Source organism: Salvia splendens, chromosome 12 (genome assembly GCF_004379255.2).
Source record: "Salvia splendens isolate huo1 chromosome 12, SspV2, whole genome shotgun sequence".
NCBI lineage: Eukaryota > Viridiplantae > Streptophyta > Magnoliopsida > Lamiales > Lamiaceae > Salvia > Salvia splendens.
Window position 1 is genome coordinate 7,082,450 of NC_056043.1, and position 25,180 is coordinate 7,107,629.

The 25,180-nt window shown below is 39.5% G+C and overlaps 1 protein-coding gene and 1 pseudogene across 1 annotated transcript; one reads left to right on the forward strand and one right to left on the reverse strand.

The window, feature by feature from the left end:
• LOC121757461 overlaps nucleotides 1-4,369 on the forward strand; it is a 44,985-nt pseudogene extending 40,616 nt beyond the window's left edge.
• Nucleotides 4,370-14,488: 10,119 nt separating this feature from the next.
• LOC121757462 lies at nucleotides 14,489-15,094 on the reverse strand. The gene has a single exon (XM_042153004.1). The coding sequence runs from the start codon at nucleotides 15,092-15,094 to the stop codon at nucleotides 14,489-14,491; it is 606 nt and encodes a 201-aa protein (XP_042008938.1).
• Between the last annotated feature and the right edge of the window lie 10,086 nt (nucleotides 15,095-25,180).

Below are 25,180 nucleotides of genomic sequence, written 5' to 3' on the forward strand. Positions count from 1 at the left end.
TGTCTCAGTCGACCTCGCGCAGAAACATCGAAGGATCTTCGCGGTCAGGCGGCCGCAGGAGGGCCGTTGATGAAGATCGCGGCGGGGAATGAGACAGCGACGGATTTTCAGACAGTATTCGCTCTGGTGCAGTGCGTGCCTTATCTCACAGAAACGCACTGTGATCAATGTTTGATCACCTCCGAGCAATAGTGATGGCAATATGGGGGCAAGAGTATATATGCCCCGCTGTTTTACTCAATATGAGGTGATACCCTTTTACAATATCTCTCGGATTCAAGAGGTGCGAGCGATCATATCGCCCCTCCCTCCTCCGCCCCCCACCATCGTCGGCAGTGGCGGATCCAGAAACTTTAGATTGGGGGTGCGATAAATAATTACACCAATTAAATATTTAATATTTCATCAATTTTTTTTCTATTATCTCAATTACGTATTTAATTTTTCAACGAGCCAAATGATTATATATAAAAAAAATTGATAAATTTTTTGTGTTTTATTACTTGAAGTTTTTCACTATTTTTAAAATAGAGATTATTGTTACACCAATTAAATAATTACACCAATTAAATATTTAATATTTCATCAATTTTTTTTATTATCTCAATTATGTATTTAATATTTCAACGAGCCAAATGATTATATATAAAAAAATTGATAATTTTTTTGTGTTTTATTACTTGAAGTTTTTCACTATTTTTAAAATAGAGATTATTGTTACTTGAAATTTCGGTATTTAAGAAAGAGATTTTTTAAAATTTTAAATATAACAAAATATACCATATTTACTATAAATAATCAAATATAATTATAATTAAGCATCATAAATTATAAAGATTATATCCACTCCCATTTAATGAAAAGACAAATAATAAATTGTTATAGTTAATACTATGTATTGGTTAGAAACGTAAATAAATGATTATGGCCAACTGTCAAAATATAAGGAATAGCTAAAATCGCACCTAAAGGAATTCGAACTCTGGTCTAATGCTTTAAAAGATAAGCAATTTATCACTAGGCTACTCTCAATTTTGGGGATACAATTGTACCCCCTAGTTCTTAATTGGATCCGCCACTGGTCGGGTAATACCAATCGAACCGTGATCATCATTCTTGTGTTTCTCGCTGCCAGTGTTGGCGTAATCATCAGAAAGAGATTTAAGAAGAAAACAGAGCACATAACATTACAAGCTATATTTTCATTCTTTTTGAATTATCGTATCATAAATAGTCTCTACATCCGCCATTACTTATTGCTAGTTGATGTGCTCTAGTCTTAAGTAAGTAGAAAAAGTTAGTTGAGCGATTACATTAATTTCATAATAAAACGTGAGTAAAATGAGTAAATGAGATATGCAATCCATTACAAAAACATTAAAAAGTAAATATGTAAAAGTATTGACGGACGGAAAAAAAAACTTGTGACAATTATCACTGGAGGGAGTATTAATTTTAGCATGTACCCTTTCTATGTTTTAAATATTTATAATCGGATTAGGCGAGGAGGAAGATGTACGTGATGAAGAATCCCTTTTATAGATTTCAAGCAACTTGTAGCCGCCACAGACAATTTCTCCACTAGTAACAAACTTGGAGAAGGAGGATTTGGTGAAGTTTATAAGGTAAAATGGTACTCCCTCCGTTTCTCCATAGTTGAGTCATTTTTCCATTTTGAAAAGTTTTCTCATAGTTGAGTCATTTTCATATATAGTAATTTTTTTCTCTTTCTTACTTTACTCTCTCTTACTTTATTCACTCTCTACTTTATTCTCTCTTACTTTTTTTCCTCTCTTACTTTTTTTATCTATTTATTTAACACATTCAACATCCCTTTCTTAAACTCCGTGCCGAAAAGTTTTGCCTCAACTATGAAGAAACGGAGGGAGTACTAACGTATACTCCTTTTGTCCTAAAAAATAGACTATTTTTTATCATATTGGGCCGTTCCTTAAAATTAGACCAAGTCTAAATAAGGAAAGTTTTAACAACATATTAACCAAGCACATCATTTTATTTTGGACTCCACAATTCACTTACACTACTTCCACTACTCTTTTTTTCTTTCTCTCTTACTTTTTCTCATCTTTATCTTACTTTATCAATTGCATATTAAAACATGTAACAATTACAAGTTTGTCTATATTTTGAGGACGGGTCCCTCCGTCCCCCATTTAAAGCTACGATTTGATTTGGCATATATGTTAAGAAGTGTGAAGAAAAGTGGGAAAAGTTAAGTGGAATGCATATATCACTTTTATATAATACTATTAACTTTATACTAGAATATGAGTGTAGAAATTTAGTAGAGAGTGAGGTCCATTACCTCAAAATGGAAAAAAGTAAGTGTGGCTTTAAATAGTGGGCGTCCCAAAATAGAAAATTGAGATATTATTTCGTGGACTAAAGGAGTACTTACTAAGTTCTTTGGTAGAATAGTTTGATATATGAATGAATTTGTTTTGGTATGGCGAGATTGTTTCGAGATGATCAAACACGATCCAATACACGCAGGATCGTGGGAACCTAGTAAGTTCATTTATCATATCTTAGTATTTACTTAGATAATAGAGGAATAAAATGTTCTTTTAGGGTTTGTTTTCTTTTATTACAAATTTATCATAAAAGAGGAGTGATAAGAGATGCTAGTTCCCACTTTTCTTATCCCAACCCTTATAATCGTTCTATCCTATTTTGGGGGAAAGAGTAGAGAAATGGTGAAAATATATAGTTTCCATTTATTTACTTAATTGAAATAAATATGGGTATGTTTGATAGCGGATACATGGCACCAGAATATGCATAGAACGGGGATTTCTTGATTAAATCCGATGTGTTTAGCTTCGGAGTGCTGGTGCTGGAGATTATCTGTGGACAAAGTACCAGTAGTTTCAAAAATGTGGAAAATGGAGAGGACATATCATACGGCCATGTTTGGTTGCCAGGATTCTGTCTGGGAAAGTAATCTGATTCCTTAAATTTTAAATTCATGTGTTTGTTTCCGTTTTTAATCAAACTGAGAAAGTAATCAAAATCCTGAAACAAGGAAAGTTAGTACAACTTTCCAGGATTCTGAATCCTAACTTTTCTTAGGTATTCTTTTTCTCAGTTTTAGGATTCTTACATATTTAATGCAATATAGTACAGTTTATTATTATTATTATTATTATTATTATTATTATTATTATTATTATTATTATTATTATTATTATCTATCATCATCATCATCATCATCATCATCATCATCATCATCATCATCATCATCATCATCATCATCATCATCATCATCATCATCATCATCATCATCATCATCATCATCATCATCATCATCATCATCATCATCATTGTTATTATTTATTACAATGTTTTAAAAATAATTTAAAAGTATAAACCATACTTAATTTCAGGATAATAAATAACTATAATTCAAATTATCATAATTATAACTATATTATTAATATTTATTTTTATTTTTATTATAATAATAATAATAATTTATTAAATAATTAAATATAATTATAATTATATAATAATATAATAATTATTAATTTATAAATTATTAATTAACAATAAAATTGTAGTGAAATTTTAAATTATAAAATTTATTCAATTAAAAATTAAGTAAATATAATGATAATAATAATAATCTTATTTATTATTATATTATTATATATTATGATGTATAATTCATATTTAAACTATCCATCATAATAATAAATAAAATAATATAATTATTATCATTTGTAATTAATAATTTATTAAATAATATGTATTATTATTTTTATAAATAAAAAATGAAAATTATATTTTTAGTTTAGTGTTTAAATCAAATATATAATTTCAAATCTTGATATTTTCCAAACACGGGAAAGTAAAGTTATTAGAAATCATATTCCCGGGATTCATTTTCCCAATAATCATTTTCCTTGCCAACTTTACTTTCCCGCCAACCAAACATGGCCGTAATGTTTAGTTATGCAAGTTAAAAATGTTTCATTGCTTATTGTTATTTGTTACAACAATATTTTTCCAACTTGTTAAAAATCACGAGTATATACAGGTTTGGAAAAATTGGTTTGCGGGAAGTGCAAAGAAGTTTATCGATCCCACATTGATGTCTTCTTCGACCTCTCTCCGTGATATGATGAGATGTATTCATATCGGTTTGTTGTGCGTTCAGAAAAATGCAAGGGATCGACCGACCATGGCTTCCGTTTTGGTAATGCTTCATAGCTCCACTACGATTTTTCCAATGCCTCTGCAACCGGCATTTTTCGTCCCAGGTGACGAGGAGCACATGAGAAGATCTTCGGAGATCATAGAGTTATCCAGAAATGAAGCATCGATAACTGATTTATATCCGCGTTAAATTATGCAATGCTACGTGTTTCAAAAGTAACTTTAATTTGATGCTTCGTTCATCCCTTTTACTTTGTGAATGTGATTCGGAACGCAGGTCCACCCGTCTTCTCCACGATTATGTCAACAAATGTAATAATTGTTGGTTAATGAGCATTAGAGTTCCAAGAATAGAACATTAATAATGTCTAGTTCCAATAGTAGTCTTGTTCCAAAGCACATTCATTGTTATATCTCAAGAGTCCCCAACACCCCTATAAATACATAGGTGTTGGGTATCATATTCAATCAATCCAATACAACAATCTTCTCTACAATAATCTGTTTTAACGTGGTATCACGAGCAAGATTTCGATCCTAATTTTTTTTTAGAACTCAGAGAAGTTCTCATCATCGTTCCATACCCCCTCAACCCCATGACTAAACCAATGCAAAAATCAGCCCCTACCACCTCACATTCCCAAGCCTGAAAAAACAACCAAGATCAAGTGAGTAACAATCAAACCAAATACAAAATGTCCAAACAAGTTGAATCGGTATCAGCGGGATTCAGGAGCCGAACCGACGGATCACCGCCACCGCGCCGGAGCCACACCAGACCGCTGTCGCCTCCGAGAGATCGAGGCCGGTCGCCTGATTCCTTCTCCAATCGACCTCGGGTGGACAAATCCAAGCTGTTTTGCAGTCACTGCGGAAAGACGAAACATACAAAGGAGACGTGTTTCGAGGTGGTCGGCTATCCAGAGTGGTGGGAGGAAGGCCACAAAACCAACCGGAACCAGGTCGCAAAAGGAAGGTCGGCAATTGGGAGAGACGAAGGGGAAGAACGATTTGCCGCCCCGATGGGCAGCTAAGCGGCCACCAGCACCGAGGGCGATGGCGGCATACCGGCGCGAACTCCCTCCAGCACCGACGGACCGGCGACGGCTGGCGGCGGGTGGTCGGCGACAGGTCTGGTAGTCGACGAGCATGGAGCAGCAAAGGCACAATTCGCCCATTCCATTGAAGTCGACGGGCATGAAGGTAAAGGGTTTGGGGATTTATCTCCAAACCCTTCCAATTTTGCTAAATACCATATTATACCCCATCATGTTGCAACCACACCCCCGAGAACCCCTAAATTGCATATAGACCCCCAGACTCATTTTTTTACACGAAATTGCCTAGTATCTCTAGAAAAATATCATAATGCCCCCGAAATTTTGTGTAAAAATCGTTTTTCGGCCTTTGACGACGAGTCTGAAATTTCTACTGCATGCAATGTCAAAAAAAAAGTGTAGATAATGATAGGGGTTGGATATTCGACTGTGGGGCAACCGATACTATGACCTATGACAGGTCGGACTTTGGTGAATTATTTAGGGCAAAACGAACATATGTTGAAACTGCAGGTGGTGATTTTGCCCCGGTCGAGGGGGCTGGCACTGTTCAAATATCCTCTACACTGAAAATATCAAATTGTCTTTACGTGCTGTCACTTTCCCAAAAACTAATGTCTATTAGTCATGTGACACGAGAACTCAATTGCACTCTTCTGATGCATCCTAAATTTTGTTTTCTTCAAAATATCCGGACGGGGACAATTATTGGGCGTGGCACTGAACGCCGCGGGTTATACTATGTGGACGAGATATCTCATACTGGCAGAGCAATGTTGGCTCATGGATCTTCAGAACGGGAAACATGGTTATGGCATAGGCGGTTAGGGCATCCTTCCTCTAGTTATTTAAAACTTCTATTTCTACATCTTGTGAAAAAATTTATTTTTGAGTGTGAAACCTGTGTTTTGGCTAAGACCCACAGACAATCTTTTAAATTCAGCAACACTAGAGTTGACTCAGTTTTTTCTTTGATACATTCGGATGTGTGGGGTCCTTGTCCAATTTCAGGGGGGAACGGTTTGAAATACTTTGTCTCATTCATTGATGATTGCACTCGCATGACATGGGTGTATTTTTTGAAAAACAAATCTGATGTCTTCTCTAGATTTTCTGAATTTTATGCCATGATCCTCACTCAGTTTCAAACAAAAATCAAAATCCTTCGATCAGATAATGGGGGAGAGTTTGTCAACACAAAAATGAAAGATTTTTGCATTGAGAAAGGTCTGATTCATCAAACTTCTTGTGCCTACACGCCTGAACAGAATGGGGTAGCTGAACGCAAAAACCGAATTATTCTAGAAATGACTAGGGCACTTCTTTTTTATTCAAAGGTCCCAAAATATTTTTGGCCCGAAGCAATTGCTACGTCAGTATGCCTCATAAATCGTCTCCCTACTCGAATCCTTAATCTCAAAACCCCACTTCAAGTTTTGTCTACCTTAACCAGTGTCCCTCCAGCCTTATCTCTTGAACCTCGAATTTTTAGATGCTCCGTGTTTGTTCATGTCCCAAAACATGAGCGAACGAAATTAGCCCCTTGTGCGATTAAATGTGTTTTCATTGGGTATGGGAGAAATCAAAAGGGATATAGATGCTACGATCCACAAAACCGACAAGTTATCACCACGATGAACTGTAATTTCCTAGAAACAGAATTCTTTTACAACACCCAACTTACCAGTCAGGGGGAGAGGGACATAAACGAGGTATCGAATGTTGACATGCTAAGCTGGATGCCTATGTCCCATGATCATAACCCCAATGAAGGTCAACCCGAGCCAACTACTTCTGTCGCCGAGCAGGTCTTAAACACAAATCAACCTGCGAAACAAATTGTCACCCCAACATCTCCCCATCCGATATCCGAGGTAAATAATTCAATTGAGAACTCTGTTACTGTTACGACTGACAATATAGTTACAGAAGATGAAGAGAGAGAGAGATCATTGATGAGGATACTAGACAGTATATTTTGCCACCTCGGAGTACTCGGGGAATTCCACCCAAAAGATATTCTCCGAAAAAGACAGGCGGAAGACATTCAAGATATCCGGTGGGTAGTGTGGCAAAAGCAAACTTGACAAAACTGGCCAGAGCATTTGAGGCAGCTCTATATGGAGAAGAAGAAATCCCACAGACAGTAAGAGAAGCCCTGAACATCAAACACTGGAGAGAAGCGATGATGGTCGAATTAAAAGCCTTGGAGAGAAACAAGACTTGGAAGAAATGTCAACTGCCAAAAGGAAAACGTACTGTTGGCTGCAGATGGGTCTTTACGATCAAACGAAGGTCAGACGGAACTATCGAGAGATACAAGGCCCGTCTTGTAGCTAAAGGATATACTCAAATCTATGGGGTGGACTACTCTGAAACATTCTCACCAGTAGCAAAGATGAATACGGTTCGAGTGCTGCTCTCCATTGCAGTAAACAAAGACTGGCCCCTACACCAGTTAGATGTGACTAATGCATTCCTGCATGGTGAGCTAAGAAAGGAAGTTTACATGGAAGCTCCTCCAGGATTTGAGAATGACTTTGAAGACGGAGAAGTCTGTCAGCTGAAGAAAACCCTGTATGGGTTAAAGCAATCTCCGAGAGCATGGTTCGGGAGGTTCACAGAGGCAATGAAGAAATACGACTATCAACAGAGTAATGCAGATCACACTCTATTTCTGAAAAGGCGAGGGGATAAAATCACATGCCTAATAATCTATGTTGATGATATGATCATCACAGGAGATGATTCTGAAGAGATAGAGCAGCTAAAAAAGAATCTAGCGACAGAGTTCGAAATGAAGGATTTGGGAACACTCAAATATTTTCTGGGCATTGAAGTTCTGAGATCGAGAGAAGGGATCTTCATCAATCAGAAAAAATACACTTTGGATCTTCTAGCAGAGTCTGACATGATGGAATGCAAGCCAGCAGACACGCCAATTGTCGTTAACCATGGTCTCCAAATTACAGAAGGAGCCCAGCTTGCAGACCGAGGGAGGTATCAAAGGTTAGTAGGGAAATTAATCTACTTGTCACACACTAGACCAGATATCGCATATGCAGTGGGTGTGATAAGTCAGTTTATGCACCGACCCCAAAACGACCACCTTGAAGCAGCATTAAGAGTTATCCATTACCTCAAAGGAACCTTTGATCATGGAATTATGTTAAAGAATAATGGACATTTGGAGATTCATGGTTATACGGATGCCGACTGGGCTGGAAACCCAGTGGATAGAAAATCCACTTCTGGGTACTTTACATTTGTTGGGGGAAACCTAGTCACTTGGAAGAGCAAGAAACAAAAGGTCGTAGCATTATCAAGTGCAGAGGCAGAATTCAGAGGGATCAGAAATGGTTTGACATAGATACTGTGGCTTAGAAGATTAATGGAGGAATTGAGTCTTTTATCACAAAAAACATGTCGACTGTTCTGTGATAACAAAGCCGCAATCAGCATTGCAGAAAATCCAGTCCAACATGATCGAACAAAACACGTTGAAGTAGACAGACACTTCATCAAAGAGAAAATCGAGGCAGGAATTGTTGAGTTCTCATTTGTTCGATCTAAAGATCAACTTGCAGATATTCTAACAAAGGCAATTGGAGCAAAAGATTTCTCAGAGGCTCTTAGCAAGTTAAGTATCGGAAATCCCGTTACTTAACTTGAGGGGGAGTGTTGGTTAATGAGCATTAGAGTTCCAAGAATAGAACATTAATAATGTCTAGTTCCAAAGTAGTCTTGTTCCAAGGCACATTCATTGTTGTATCTCAAGAGTCCCCAACACCCCTATAAATACATGGGTGTTGGGTATCATATTCAATCAATCAAATACAACAATCTTCTCTACAATAATCTATTTTAACAATAATTGCAGTTATTTAAATTATGTAATTAAGTCGAGCATATCTCTAATTTGGCTTTTCTTTGTCGGTTCTTTTCCAAATTGGCAAAGGCTTGAGTTATTCATAGAAAGGGCTACTGTCTTCAATCTTCATATATATATAGTTTAATGTTATTTCTTCTGTCCATTCCTAATTCTCTACAAACACTAAAATTAACCTAAGCCGTATAAAGCAGCGCTGCCTATCGCGATACAACCAGCCTTAAGCCGCCTCCTTTTGCAGCCAGTCTGCCATAGTCTGATGTTCAAAGAAGATGGTAATAGAAATATCATTATAATCTGCTCACATTTAACAGCAGATAGTTTCTTTCGTCATCAATGAGTTACTTATAAAACCAATGTATCATAATTTAGCTTGCCATTTATGTTCTCTGAAGATAATATAATTATGTGTTAAATCATTTCTAGGGCTGGCGTTATTTAATTTGTCTTCTCATCTATATACTATATATCATATATATCCATATGAATGAACACAGCCATAGCAAACTCTTTCGGTCGAGAGCTAATTCATCACTATGGGTGTCTAGCTACATTAATACATGCACATGCATTAATTTCATGTGAATCTATGTCTTAATTACTTACATATATAGTAAAGGCTTCACACAATTAAAGCTTATATATCTATTAAAAAGGGATTATTACATGCAATAATTTAGATTGATTTGTGAGAAATTAATTAAAACTTATGTTGTTAGTTGTGCTAGCATACATATTATTTCCTTCAACAAGAAGATTGTCCGTATAATCCTATAGATTATTTATTGCTAATGTGCCCATCGTATTGAAATTACACAAATAAATCAAATAATTACTTGTTTGGGCAAAAAGTAGCACAAAACAAATAAACATGGAATTTTTTGACTTATTCTCGTCAAAATGTTTGCATATAATTAAAAGAGAGTAAATAATTAAAACGTCGGAAATCGTTCCCTACTGAAACCGGCAACACAATATTGAATTGCAAAATCTTTGACCAGAGCATCTGGTGGGAGGGCTATGCATTATTGGTTTCTCTGGAATGCCAAAGGCTTTACTTAATTATTTTCTCGAATAATTAATAGTACGTGGTGTATTTTAAATATTTGATTTGAGAGTGCTCTAGTAGCAAACCAAATTCAAAGCCGATTGTTTGATCAATTCTTGTTTTATTCGTCTCACCAATCACGAGCCACAATCTGAACAAAATAATTGTGACTTGGAACTGGAGTGTGACGGCACGATCGGTTTTCTCTAATTTTATTTTAATTAATTGAATAAATCTTATTGAATTTTATATTGAAAATACTTATGGAAACCCTAATTAATCTCTGTGTTTCTATAGATTATTAATCGATAAATGTGTAAATAATAATTCATATATTCATTTTTTGAGAACGAAAATTGAGATAATAATATAACTTATTAAAATCGTTGATGAGTTTGATTTTACTTTAAATTAAGGTATAAATTTTAGATAGAGATGAGTATTTGACTTGATTTATTACCTAATTGCGATGTCATATTCGGTTGGAGTCTATTCTAATAAAAAAAACACTTGCATGTGCTAAAGCTCTTAAGCCCTTTTCCGTAGGCTCCATTTGATAATAACAAGACTCATCCAAATCCAAATAGCTGCTTATATATGATAAAAACAGATAATTTATTCTGAGGTCGTGATTCAACATCACATATTTTATATGTATAATACATAAACAAATATATACTACTCCGTATAACTTATGAAGCATTGTATTCCTTGCTTATTAATAAACAATTTTGCCCATGTATACAGATTACTGTTAGATTGTTTAATAGATTTTGATTTGTCAAACAAATGCTCCTACTTGAAATAGAATAACTTATACTCCCTGTAAACGAAGCATGTCATACATTTATAATTTTATGAATTAGAAAATGACAGTTGCGTAAATATTTGGATAAGAAAAAATCATTTAAATACTAAAGTGTGATACATTTATAATATTATGTATATATTAATTTGTTGCGTAATTATTTGGATAAGAAAGAGCATTTAAATACTCCATCCGTCCCGCACTACTCGCACTTATTTTCTTTTTGGGCGTCCCAAGTTACTTGCACTCTTTCCATTTTTAGTAAAAATTTTCACATACAGCCGTAACTTTTGACTTTCCTATACACTTATTCCTTAATCTCCGTGCCGAAAAGGAAAGGGGCGAGTAGCCCGGGACGGAGGGAGTACTAGAGTCCATTTTAATTTTTTAATGCTAAAAAGTAAAAAAAAAATCTTTTTTTTAACAAAAAACGTACGGCATGTCGGCATCATTTTATAGTTATTCTGCCAAATAATATGGAAATAACACGCATTTTTAGTGTAAATGTATAAAAATCGACTTATTAAATTATTTTAAAATTCATTAAAAAATTTCGCACGTTTAAAATCTTATTGTAATTTACATTGTTACCGATTATTTTTGCAAAATAGTCTAACCTTTTGCTACATGGTTTTTGTAAATATCGTATAACATTAATGAAGATATATGCGACGACCAAATGTTAGAAAATATTATACTGATGTATCTTACCCTCGATGTATTTACCAATTATACATTTTCTGAAAAATGTACTCCATTTTACTTTTTTTAGTATAATTTTTAGTAAGTGGATTCTAGTACACTCCACTAAATCATTAAAGATTCAGTACTTTTTCCACTTTCTTAAATTTTAGTAAATTGATTCCACATTTCACTAAATTATTTTACCAACTAGTACTTCTTTCCAATTTCTTAATTTTTCCATATGACTATAAAAAAAATTCGTTTATTGCTTTAGGTTTTGCTAGAATGGATGTTGCCTCTAATTTTTAATATGAAAAGTATTGCAAACATAGGTACGAACATGTTCGAGAAATTTTTTTCAAAATCAAGTTATGAGTCGGACAATTCTTCATTATATTGGAAAAGGTGTACTTTGTAAACTAAAACATGTTCAACAGAATTTTCCATCTCAGTCGCACTTACTATTAATAAATACAGTATTAGTAGTAAAAAAGTCAAAGTTAAACATCTCGTTCAAGAATATAACTGACCATATAAAATCAAACATAAGAAAAACGAGTTGTCTTCCATTGACAATCAAAACACACGTGAGAGCATCCACAATGGTCTAGGACCTCCCATAGCCCTCACATAGCCTTCACACTGCCACATCATCAGCACTAAAATTCTCCTGTCACATCAGCTTGCCACATCAACTGGATATCAAATAGCCCTCACATAGCCTTCCCACTACCTATCCACATCACTAATAACAATTATATAATTTAATTTACAATCATATCAACATACGGAATTTAATTTACGAGACAAATACAGGAAATTCGAATAATACTATTAAAATTTAAAAAGTACATTAATTTTTAAAAAAAGTACAATAATTTAAAAAAAGTACAAAAATTAAAAAGTACAATTAAAAAAGTAAAAAAAAAATCACTCCTCGCCGCCGTCCTCGTCTTCGTCGTCGCCCAGCCCTTCTTCACCGTCGTCGCCGCCGCCTCTGTCGCCACCTACGCCGCGGCTATTCCTGTCGGTCTCCCTCCTCATCGCCTCCAATTCTTCACGCTGGCTCTGGAGCAATACACGAAGATAATCCTTCACCTCGGGGTCCACCGTCGATTGGAAGTCGGCTAAGGTCTTCACCATTTGAGCGCGCGTTTGTTGGCGCGCGAAGAATTTGAGCTCCTCGGTAGACCTGCCGTGGGGGGATGCCGAATGGACCCCCTGGAAATTCGGGGTGCCCGCCCTCGCAACCTGTTGCGCCCGCCTTTGGCCAACCGGGCGAGGTCGGCGACCGAACGAACGAGGGGTCGGGACCTCCTGGGCCGTCTCGGGGAGGTCTGTCGAACCACCGCTGCTGCCGCTATAATCTCCGGTATAGTTCAGTTTCTGCTTCTTCGGCCAGCCAGCGTCGACACCTGCCCTGAATTTCTCCGACTCGTTGAGCACAACGTAGCAGTTCCAGTAGGTGAACTCATAGTACTTCTTCTGCGGATCGGGGTAGGCTCTCTCCGCAATCCTCCTGCAGTCTTCCTCTGTTTGGCCACTGGTCTGCATGCGGAGGGCGTTGGCGTACAGACCCGAAAATCGAGAGACGCCAGACCTGATTCGGTCCCAGCACTTCCGGCACTCCTCCCCGGTGCGCGGTCTCCCTTCAGGGCAAAATGCCCTGTAGGCTGCGGCTATCTTGGCCCACAAGTTGACGATCCTCTGGTTGTTCGAAACGAGAGGATCGTCGCAGACACTCACCCACGCCTTGGTAAGCGCAACGTTCTCCGCGTCCGTCCACTTCCTCCGGACCCGGCTATCCTCCTCCGGCTGCGACGACTCGCCGACCTTCTTGGCCTTGCCCTTCTTCTTACCCCGCCCTATTCCCTGGCTTTGAATGAGAGTTTCTGGAACCTCGTTAATATCAAAACCCAAGTCCGCTAAGGAGAAGGTCTCCGTATACTGTGCATCCGTTGGGTCGATGTGAGCGAAGAACCGGTGGAAAAATCAAAAGTCGGCCGATAGGCGTTGTCCCCCCCGGGCGTCCCCTACGGCGGTGGAATCATCTGCTGCGCCGGTGGCTGCATCCCGGGTGCCCACCCCGGCATCATCTGCATAGGGGGCTGCATGCCGGGTGCCCACCCCAGCATCATCTGCTGCCACGGGTACATGTTGTAGTACCCGGTCATCGGAGGCCAACCACCTCCCCCAGGAGCCGGGGAAGTCTGGGACCCTACCCCGGGAGTCGGGGGAGTCTGAGACCATCCCCCGGGAGTCACTGGAGTTCCTGCGTAGTTGTTCTCCATTGCTCGTTATTGATCTTGTACAGAAAGAAAGATAGAGAGAGTACTCGTTAAAACAAGTGGTGCGAATGAAAATGACGTCCAAATCGCGTATATATAGTGTTTTCGAAAGAAAAAAAATTAAAAATTAAATTCTGACGCCGATCCGGAGCCTACAATGGCGCCGTGAGGATCGGCGTTAAAACCGGCGTCACCACACGAATCGGTATGGGTACGCCGAAATTGACGCCGATTTCGCCGACGCCGGTCGCAATGGTTCGGCGTCAGAACCGGCGTTGCGGTTTTGACGCCTCCATTGCTGATGCTCTTAGTCTAAATTCCAATTTGCACGCATGTTCCCACTTAAATAAAACCACCATTATTTCTTAGATATCTACACATTACAATTTTCAATAATTTGATTTTCAAGAATAGCGCAACATATTATTTTAGTTAATCGGAATACTCCTTGACCAATACATACAAATACAAAAAGGTTAAAAGAGTCGTATTATGTTACGAGTAATTGGGTGGTAAAATAAAATAAAAAGAAAATCAAGCTTGAATGACAACCTTAGGAGTCTTGGAGCTCCGGAACACCTTCATCGGGCTCGGAAAATGCCAGAATTTACCCTTCGCCGGCGACGCAGCGGCGTCTTCACGGCGGCGGAACATCGCCGACGAGGCGCCGACGTTGACCGATCTTGATCTCGACACCATCCTCACGTAGTCTTCAATCCTATCATTGCTCTCGAAATTCTCCTCATCGTTAACTATAATAGTCTGCTCGCTCTTCGGCTTGGGCGGAAGCTCGGCTCTCTTCGTCTTGCTCCTCTTCAACATGGAGAGGAACGACGGCGTCCTGGCGTTGCCGCTGCTGCCGGGAGTTTCCTCGCCGTGGCGGGAGCGGAAGAAGGGGACGGCGACGGACCTCGAGCGGCGGAAGGAGGGCTCTCCGTCGACGAGGTTGGAGGAGGAGGAAGACGAGGAGGAGGAGGAGGAGGAGGAGCAGGAGCAGGAGCAGGGGCGGGCGGTGTGGCAGTTGGGGCAGAGGCTGCCGAGGCGGTCGCGGAGGCAGGCGGGGCAGATGCCGCTGCGCCTCCGCTTCGAGGGGTGTTTCGGGCATTTCCAGACCTTTTCATCGCCGACGTGCACCGCCATTGAAACGCTGCGTTTCGGTTAGTGATGATTTTGCTGTGTTTTTGTGAGGATAGAAGAAATGGTTTTGAATTTAATGTGTTTTGTGAGGCAATAGGCAATAGTGTGGTATGTATATATAAATGGAGTGTAAAGGGATAATGGTTGACCAAGACTGGAATTATGGTAAATTCTGGCATACTGAAACTGAAGGAACGCGTTTTAGCGCTTTGGATTTGTGTATATTTTGTACAATAGTTTTAATTACGTCTTAACATTGCTTACTTAATTGGCTATGTTTTTTTATTACCCACGTTTTAAGGTGAAACAAAGTATTAAACGTGTTGATAAAAATAGCCTTATGAGGACTGTTGCCACGATGGAGGTGTTGACATTTAAAAACTTCACTAGATTTGGAGGCGGCTACGCTACTAATCACAAACAGAGAGATGAATCAAACCATAAACGGAACCATACAACGAAACACTCTCTTCGTCTACGAATAAATATCCTAAGTAGATCCGGCGCAGATTTTTGTATACTTCCTCCGTTTTCTAAAAATATGAACTTTTGAAATGGTTCGGGTTTTAATGTAAAATTAGTAAAGTAAGAGAGGATAAAATAAATTATACGTAGATGAGTTATCTACCCTATCAAACATAATTTATCTATAAAAATTAGTATTATCTTTGTCTATGAAAAATAGTTAAATATTTATTTTGTGTCCTTCACCAAAATTAGTCTATATATAATTATAATAAGATTTTCTTCTCTAATGAGATGATCATATTTTTCATTAGTAATACTTTAACCACTTTTTTTCTCTTTTTTTTATTTTATCAATTTTTAATATATGCAATCTTGCTCATCCACACAACTAAAACTATTTTTTATAAACAGAATATATTGTTATAATTATTATTTTACTATTATTTATTTCCAACTTTAATCTTAAATTGTCAAATTATTCAGATTAACTTGTTGATTTTGGATTGACATCACAAAAATATGTTCATGAAGTGAGAGGGAGAGCGTGTCTGGTTTTGAATGGATATATATATATTGTAGTTAATGCGACTGGGCCGAGGTTTGGACTCGCTTTAGATGTGCGATATGGGCTGTAGGCAATTGGATTGAGAATAAGGCTATAATTCACAAACGTTTATTCTGTGGATTTAATCAGGTAACACACACGTGTACCAGTAATAAGTTATGGAACAAATTTAAAGGTTTTCAGAACAAAGCTAGTTTTTGAATTTTTTGAGAAAATGGACTAATTTGTGATTATTTTATTTTAATTATTAATAGTGATTTTGAATTATATACATATATTAAAACTGTATACTAGTATTATTATTTTATAGTCATGAGCCGAAGTTTATAAATCTCAAATGATATTTTACTAGTATTATTATTTTATAGTCATGAGCCGAAGTTTATAAATCTCAAATGATATTTTGAATATTACAGATCAAAAGTGATAGTTAGCGAAGTTTGTGAAAAAAAAAGATAATAGTATTTCCTAAAAAAAATCCCAACTTGTGCACCTACATCTAGAGATGCCCACCGGTTCCGGTTCCGGTGGTTAACCGGCGAACCGGAACCGTGGCAATTTCCTCGAACCGGAACCGTCGCAATTCGAACCGCGGTCCGGTTCAGGTTCAAGAATTTTCGAACCGGTTAACCGGCGGTTTCACGATTCGAGCGCGGAAACCAATGCGTCAGTCGGGGCAGCTTTTTCATGTGTCGAAAGCGGCCGGTTCCGGCAGTTTTTTGATCGGAAACTGGCGGTTAACCGATGGCTTTTGGTGGTGGTGCGGAGCCCGAGGTGACATTTCGCAGCTTTTGGCATCCGGTTTGTTGACCGAACCGACGGTTTTGTCTTTGAAACAGGCAGTTCCGGCGGTTTTCCTCCAAAACCGCCGGTTTTCTGAAAATTCAAATTTTTTTTTCAGATTTTGAATTCAAATTCATTCATTTTCCCTCATTTTTATCTATAAATACCCCCTTCTATCCTCATTTACATTCACCCCACTCTTGTGTTAATAAGAGTTTCTTTCTTCAATCTCTCAATTCTCTCTTTTTGTCTTTAATTTCTCATTTGTGCTATTTTGCTTCCATTTGAATTATTCAAGTGCTACTGTCATTTTTTTATTTACGTTCCGACGACACTTGTAAATTATATTACATTGTTGTATGTTGTATACTTGTATATGTATTGTAAATTGTAATGTATCGTTGTCCGTTACCACTCAAATTCAATAAAATTGATATCATTTTCACCTTATTCGTCTTATTTCAATTTAAATTATCCATCGTCTTGTTCCAATTTATTGTATAAGTCCAAATTTCAAAATTTAAAAAAAAAAAAATAAATTGAACCGTGAAACCGCCGGTTCTAGAACCGGAACCGTGTAAACCGCCGGTTTTCGAACCGGAACCGGAACCGTGAAATAGCCTCACGGTCCGGTTCCGGTTTTGAATTTCACCAAGCCGGAACTGGCGGAACCGGCGGTTTTCGAATCGTGGGCAGCACTAGTCACATCCACTTAGAGCGTCCACTATAACACGCCCGCGGCTATAGCCGCGTTTGGGGCGGAAGCGGGGCGCCTAATATTGGCGGAGTTGTCCGCCCCGGAGGTGGACGCGGCGAGGGGGGAGGGAGGCGGCGGACGCGGGATAGCCGCGTGCGGGGCGAGGACGCGGCGATGGAGCTATAGCCGCGCCTATAGTGTAACGAGGAAGAAGCCGCTGCTATTCGGCGCGAATTTTATTTTTTTTTACATTTCAATTCACCTATAAATACACCCCACTCCATTCTTTATTTTCACACCATTCAAACACAACATCTATACAAAATTCTCTCACTACAATTTGGGGTCGGAAATGAACAATTTGTGGAGAGACAACTGGAATGCTCTTATTCAACAGGTGCAACAGGATGTAGCGGCCCGTTTGGCGGAGGAGGCGGAGGATGCGGAGGATCCGATCCCTCGCACCATTACTCATCGTCGGACAATCCCACGAGACCACGTCGGTGCTCACCAACGTTTAATGTATGATTACTTCGTGGATAACCCCCGTTATCCACCCGAGATATTCCCCGGAGATTCAGGATGTCGCAGCGGCTGTTCAACGAGGAGTGCCGGGGGGAGGGGCCAGAAATCAGCTTCGTAGCCAACGGTACGCAGTATAGTAGGGGCTACTATTTGGCAGATGGAATATATCCGCGGTGGCCCGTATTCGTGAAGACTGTCCGCCAACCGGTAGGACCGAAGAAATAATATTTTGCGCGCAAACAAGAGAGTGCTAGGAAGGACGTTGAGCGGGCTTTTGGTGTCCTCCAATCGCGGTGGGCTATTATACGGTGTCCGGCACGAGTTTGGCACGAAGATGATGTCGCGAATATTATGTTAGCCTGTATTATATTGCATAATATGATAATAGAAGATGAAGGATTTGCGGCAGAGCGATGGGCGCCGGAAGAGGGTGCAAGTACAAGTCACGGTGTCGCCTCCGCGCCGATCCAGATGGGCGTACCACGGAGCAATGAATATTTGATCCAACGCTTCGCTGATATGCGCAGGACCACATCACATAACACACTGCAGGCCGATTTGATTGAAGAAGTGTGGGCACGTAGGGGATGTAGTGGCGTTGTGTAAACTTGGTAGTGATTTGTACTAGATTCAATGTAGTGTGTGATTTTAATTTTAATTTAGTGTGTAATTCTAATTTTAATTTGTATTGTATTTGTATTTTTATTTTTATTTTTATTTTTATTTTTAATTCGTATAGTCGGCCTTTCTTAATCCACTAATTAGAGCCCGATAAATTTGTTAATAATTACTTGATATATTATAAAATGAAAGTTGATTATAAAATTTTGGGGCTATTGGAGTTGTCCACTATAGTGGCGGAAATAGAATTTTGGGGCTATGGACAAAAAATTGAGGCGGGGCTATTGGGCGTATCCACCTGGAAACCCTTATGCATTTATCCTTTTGACACCTCGCCTACCCATTTCAAATCATCGAAGCTATCTGTCACTGCACAAGGAAAATATAATTAAAAATTCTTCTTCATTCTAACCAAACTCACTCCTTCGATAGTTCGATTAAAGCTGAGAAATGAACATGATGAAACTCTCTTCCCTACCTCTTTCTTTTCTTTTTTTTCTTTTCTTCCGTTCTGTCACTGGAAATATTTACTCCCTTTGTTCGTGAGTAGGCGACCGTGTTGAGTTCGACACAAGGCTTACTTTAATAGAGAGTGAGTGGAAAACGATAGTGGAACGAGAGTCTCATTTTTATATTTTAAGAAAATATACAAAATAGTAGATAAGAAAAGTTAGAGGAATATGAAACCTACTTTTTTATATTAGTTTATAATAAATAGTGAACTATATAAATCGTACCTGATCTTTTACTTTTGCACATAAATGCTACCTAATTTTTATTTTATATCGTTTTTAGTACCCTGTGACAAAAATAATCATAAGTACTAAACATGTGATTTTTTTATTATGGATGATATTTTTCAAATTTTCAATTAGGTAGTACCAAACATGTGATTTTTTTTATTATGGAGGATATTTTTTGAAATTTCAATTAAATAGTACCAAACATGTGATTTTTTTTTCTTCCTTTCTTCCTTTCTTCCTTTCTGTTTTTATTCTTTAGTATTTTATCTTAATTTCTTCTCTTTTTTCTCCTTAGAAGTCCATGAGCAATTTCTAGAAACACAAGCATAATTGATGATAAAACACACATGAAATAATTTAAAGCTCAAATCTCACTTAGGTAAAAAGTAGGGCTGGCAAATCGTGCGGATTGGGTCGTTATCGGGTCAACCTGATAACGACCCAACCCAATAAGGCCTAACCCGAACCCGACCTGTTAAGGAAATTGTAAATCCGAACACGAACCCGACCTGCTACATTCAAATCCGAACACGACCTGCACCCGACACGAACCCGTTATCGACACGATATAATATGGGTTGACACGACACGATAACGACCCGAACCCGATATTAAACGATTAAAACATGATATTACACGATTAAACCTTATTTTTCAACCTAATTTACACGATTAAAATTCGTTTTATACTATTTAAACCTAATTTACAAGAAATTAAAAATTAAATTAATATACATATTTTTAAAATAATGATAAAAATAATATTATTATTTCTTAATGGGTTATCTGTATCCGACCCGCATCCAACCCGCACCCAACCGGAAATTATCGGGTTCTTAATGGGCCAACCCGATAAGGACACGGACCCAATAAGACTTGACCACAACCCAATAATTTCGTGCGGATTCGTGTCGGATTATCGTGTCGTGTCAAAAATTGCCAGCCCTAGTAAAAAGCATGAATCAAGGTAAACAAGCAATTCGTTACTTAAACTCTCAAGTCAATGGTCAAGTGATAGCTCAAAATGATGGTTCTTTTATCATAGACGACTAGTCTTCACCCCAATTACTACCAAATTTTCTCAATTCAATTTCAAATTTTTTCAGTCAATCACAACCCAACGAACCAAAAATTCATAGAGTTTTTTAAAAAAGACAAATTTGTCCTAAAACAAAATAAAAGCAACAAAAGATAACTAATAAATATAAAGCAAAAATAAAGCAATAAGATACATACCTCGTAAGTGTCTCTATCCACCATATCATCCCCCCAAACTTATTCAAAGCTACGCAAAGAATGAGTTTGAAAAGTTGGTGGAGAAGGGAGACATACATGGTATGCAAGCAACACAAAACACACCAAAAACAAACTGAAATGAAAAAAAATATAAGTTACCTACTAGGGGATTACGTCTCCTACAGTGCCTTTGGTTATTGTCGTTGGCTCGACGTCCTCCATGAGCTGCATCATGTCACGCCATAAATGGTGGCGTTGGCTTTCCCTTCAATCTTGGACGCATATGATCTCTCCAATCTCTTCTTCCACCAAATATTCTTCAGAGCTCCATTAGAAAGTTTAGCTTCCACTTTGGATGAATTTTCAGCCTTTGTTTTCTTCTCATTCACTTTAGGATTTGATGTAGTCTCTTCTTTAGAAATTGATCCACCACATGAATCAAACATCCATTGCGGCAATGAAAAATCCCCCAATATGGACTCAATTGCTTGTGTCTTTTGGACCTCTAAAACATGCACAACTTTGCACTCCATCTTTATAACAAGTTCCTCGTCTTCACGACTCTTCAAAGCATTATAGATAGACAAAATGTGTCGTTTGTTGCCCATACGAAGAGTGAGCTCTCCATTTGCTATATCTATCAATGCTTTTCCCGTTGCTAGGAATGGATGCCCCAAGATAAGTGGCACATTCATGTCTTCCTCCATATCCAACACTACAAAATCGACGGGAAATATAAAGTCGTGTACCTTCACCAGAACATCCTCAACAATTCCTTTAGGATAGGTGACTGTAGTCGGCTTGAGAGTGCCGATCTTCATCTTTTTGAAAAACGATAATGGCATCAAATTTATGCTCGCCCCCAGATCACACAGTGCCTTTGTCTGTCTGTCATTTCCAATGATCTTTAAAACTCCCATGATCTTTAAGCTTGGCCGGTAGCTTTTTTTTGAATTATGGCACTACAGTTTTCAGATATGTTCACCGACTCATAATCAGTCCACTTCTTCTTCGAGAGCACATCTTTTAGGAACTTTGCATAGTTCGATATCTCTTGCAGAGCTTCCACTAATGGTATTTTAATGTGCACCTTCCTAAAAATATCAAGAAATTCGGAGAATTGCTCATGCAACTTCTTCTTCTTCTTCACCTCAAATGGGAAGGACACCCTAACTGTCGTAGGAATGGAGGGAGAGGGCAGCTTTTCTGGCACTGCGTCTTTCTGGGTCTGAGTGTCCACCATATTCTTTCCCTAAGAATTTTCTTCTGCTCTGACATCTTCCTCTAGAGTACTCTTCTTTTCCTTTACAGACATGGAAGGTCCTTCATAGCTTTTACCACCTCTCAAGTGTATGGCCTTGCAGTCCTTGGGATTGTTTATGGTCTGTGCTGGGAATTGGCCCGCCTGATGTTGGACTCCCACAGCTTGAGAGATCTGACTTATCTGATTGTCAATGCTCTTTATGTGTACGTTCAAGCTTTGTGGAAGGCCTCGAGAATGGGCGCGAATAGAGTATGGATCAAGTTATATGGAAGATAACTAAACCGGTTGGATCAGTTAGCAGATGTCGTTGCCACTTGATCAATGCAATCTCGCTCTCACTCGTTTCCTACCAAAGTAATTTATAAACTCACAATCTCGCACTACTTTAACAGTAAAGCGGCAAGTTCGGGGTCGATCTCACAGATAAGCTAGTGTATCAAGTGTGTGAGTAGTGAACAGGGGATTGGCTGCTGCCACGCTTTAACTTTGGGAGTTTTTAACTACTGATTTTAACTTAGACAGAAAAGTAATTAAATACTTGCTCAAGGGAAATTTAACTACTGGGTCAAGTGAATTTCAGACTGGAATGAAAATTAACTACTTAGAATAGTAAACATAATGGCGGAAATGAAAACAACTTTGATTAAAACTAAACTCAGAACAGTACATCGTGAAATTTAAACTAAGCTAACACTTCGGAAAATATGAAAGCAAGTAAAAGCGAGGAGATCCTCGGCGAGAAACTTAAGAATACGTCGACAGATATCAAGTATTCTACAGCGCTTCTTCGATCACCCTTTCTAACTAAACATTACTTTATCTAAGCTATCTAGAGAACTGAACTAACTAGAGAGCTAAACTAAACTAAACTAAAGACGGAAAGTAAAGGATCGGATCCTTTTTGCGTGGTGGCACATTCTCTATTTATAGGCTCGGCACGACCTCCAGCTGGATAACGATCTTGGCAGGGAATATTCGCTCATGCTGAGAGTGAGTGACTCGTTGATTGCTACGTGCTTTCCTTCTAGAATGACGACGCTTTTCTGTAACAGATTCATGACTCAGCTCCGTCCTTGCGTCTCATATATCAGCACGTGTCCCCTTCTAGAACGTTGTCCTTGCTAACAGAATGATGCGCACCATCTCGCTCATTGCCTCACATGTCCTTCTTTCTGGGTCGCGGGGCTGGTTTCCTCCATTCTCGGCTCCTCCGGTTGGCGACTCTCGCCGTCGCCGTCGTCCCCATGTGGACCCCGAAACCCGCCATTCTCGCGGCGGTTTGCTCGCGGCTGTCTCCCCTCGAATTGCGTCGCCGGATAGGCATCGGGGCGGCCGGAGCTCCAAACGGCTTTGCCGTTGTTGTGATTATAGTTGTTGTTCTCAAAACGTGGCATGAGTACTGGATGAAAGCACCAGATGTTAAGGACTCGCTCCTCAACGATGATCGGCGGCTCGATGGCTCGGCGATCCAAGATTTTTCCGGCGTCCCGTGGAGAGGGATCGGCGGTGATGCTAGCGGCGGCTGTGCGCGGAGGCTCTCCGTCGGGCAGCGGCAAGCTAGAGTTTATAGGAAGAACTCGTTCCTTGTGGGCAAATAGATGTAATTTTTATTGATGAATGAATTAATGAACATAGCCCTATTTATAGACTAAGGACCCTAGGGTGGTTCGACTCCTAATCCTAACGCATCTCGGGAAAGAACCACAAAGAAAACCCAAAATAAATAATTAACCAAAAATAAACTAATTACCAAAAATAAAAGGATAAGATAAAAAAAGGAAATTAATACTCCTAACTACTTCGGGACGTAATCCCCGAACAAATCGGGCGGACGCCGGTTCCTCTTCGCCTTGGTCGTCGCGATCGACGTGTGCATGTCTTTCTCCCCCGACGACGCGGCGCTCGGCGTTGGTTCCACCGCTGTCGCCGTCGGTGTTTGCCTTCCCGCGGCCGGCTCTGACGTGGGGTTCGTATCAACTCCCCCCTCCATAGCAACCTCTTTGTCCTCAAGGAGCACATTTGGAAATTTTCGCTGCACCAGTTCAAGAGGCTCCCACGTAGGAGAATCGGTTCCATCGGACCAGCGAACCAACACATGTTCCACGGGTCTATCGTCGTGCCATAAAACCTGTTTATCCAATACCCGAACCGGATAAACCACCGGCATGTCCCCACAGAACTCCGTCGGCAGCGCTAACCCTGCGTTGCCGCGAGCCATGAATTCGCGAAGGAGGCTTACGTGGAAGACGTTGTGAATCCTACTCCCCTCCGGTAGCCGCAAGCGATACGCGACCGGTCCAATCCGTTCCAGCACCTCAAATGGCCCGTAGTAACGTCGCGCTAGTTTGGCGGACTGAGGACGAGCCACCGAATGCTGCCTATAAGGTTGGAGTTTCAAAAGAACCAAGTCACCCACTTCGAACTCCACATGGCGACGGTGTTTGTTGGCTGAGTCGCGCATACGCTGCTGGGCGCGCTCTAAATTCCGCCGTAACTCCACCAACAGCTCCCCTCGTTGGCGGATCAAATCCGCCGCTTCTGGAGGCGTTGCCCGTGAAGGGGCCGCATAAATCAAGTTTGGCGGCTCCCGTCCATAGAGCGCTTTATAGGGAGACATTCCCAAGCCTGCATGATGAAAACAATTGAGAGCAAGCTCAGCCCAAGGAAGAAAATTCGCCCATTTGGATGGCCGATCGGCCGTGAACGCGCGCAAGTACTGTTCCAATCCTCTATTTCGCACTTCCGTCTGACCATCCGACTGGGGGTGGTAATCCGTCGAGAAATTCAACTTCGTGCCACTAAGCCGCATTTATTCCTTCCAACACAGGTTTAAGAATACTGAGTCCCTGTCGGAGACCAAGGTTTTTGGAAAACCGTGGTGGCGCACGACCGTATTGATGAATAATTGAGCCACGCGTAACGCATCAAACCTCGTTGGCATCGGAGCAAAATGTGCGTACTTTGACAAGCGGTCTACAACCACCATTATTACCGTATAGCCCCGCGAGTGAGGTAAGCTCGTAATAAAGTCCATGGACACGTCTTCCCACACTTGGGATGGAATTGGCAGGGGCTGTAGCAATCCGGCCGGCTTTTGGGTCGAATATTTCGTCGTCTGGCACACGATGCACGCTTCCACAAACCTCTTAACTTCTTTCTTCATGTTGGGCCAGTAAAAATCGGCAGT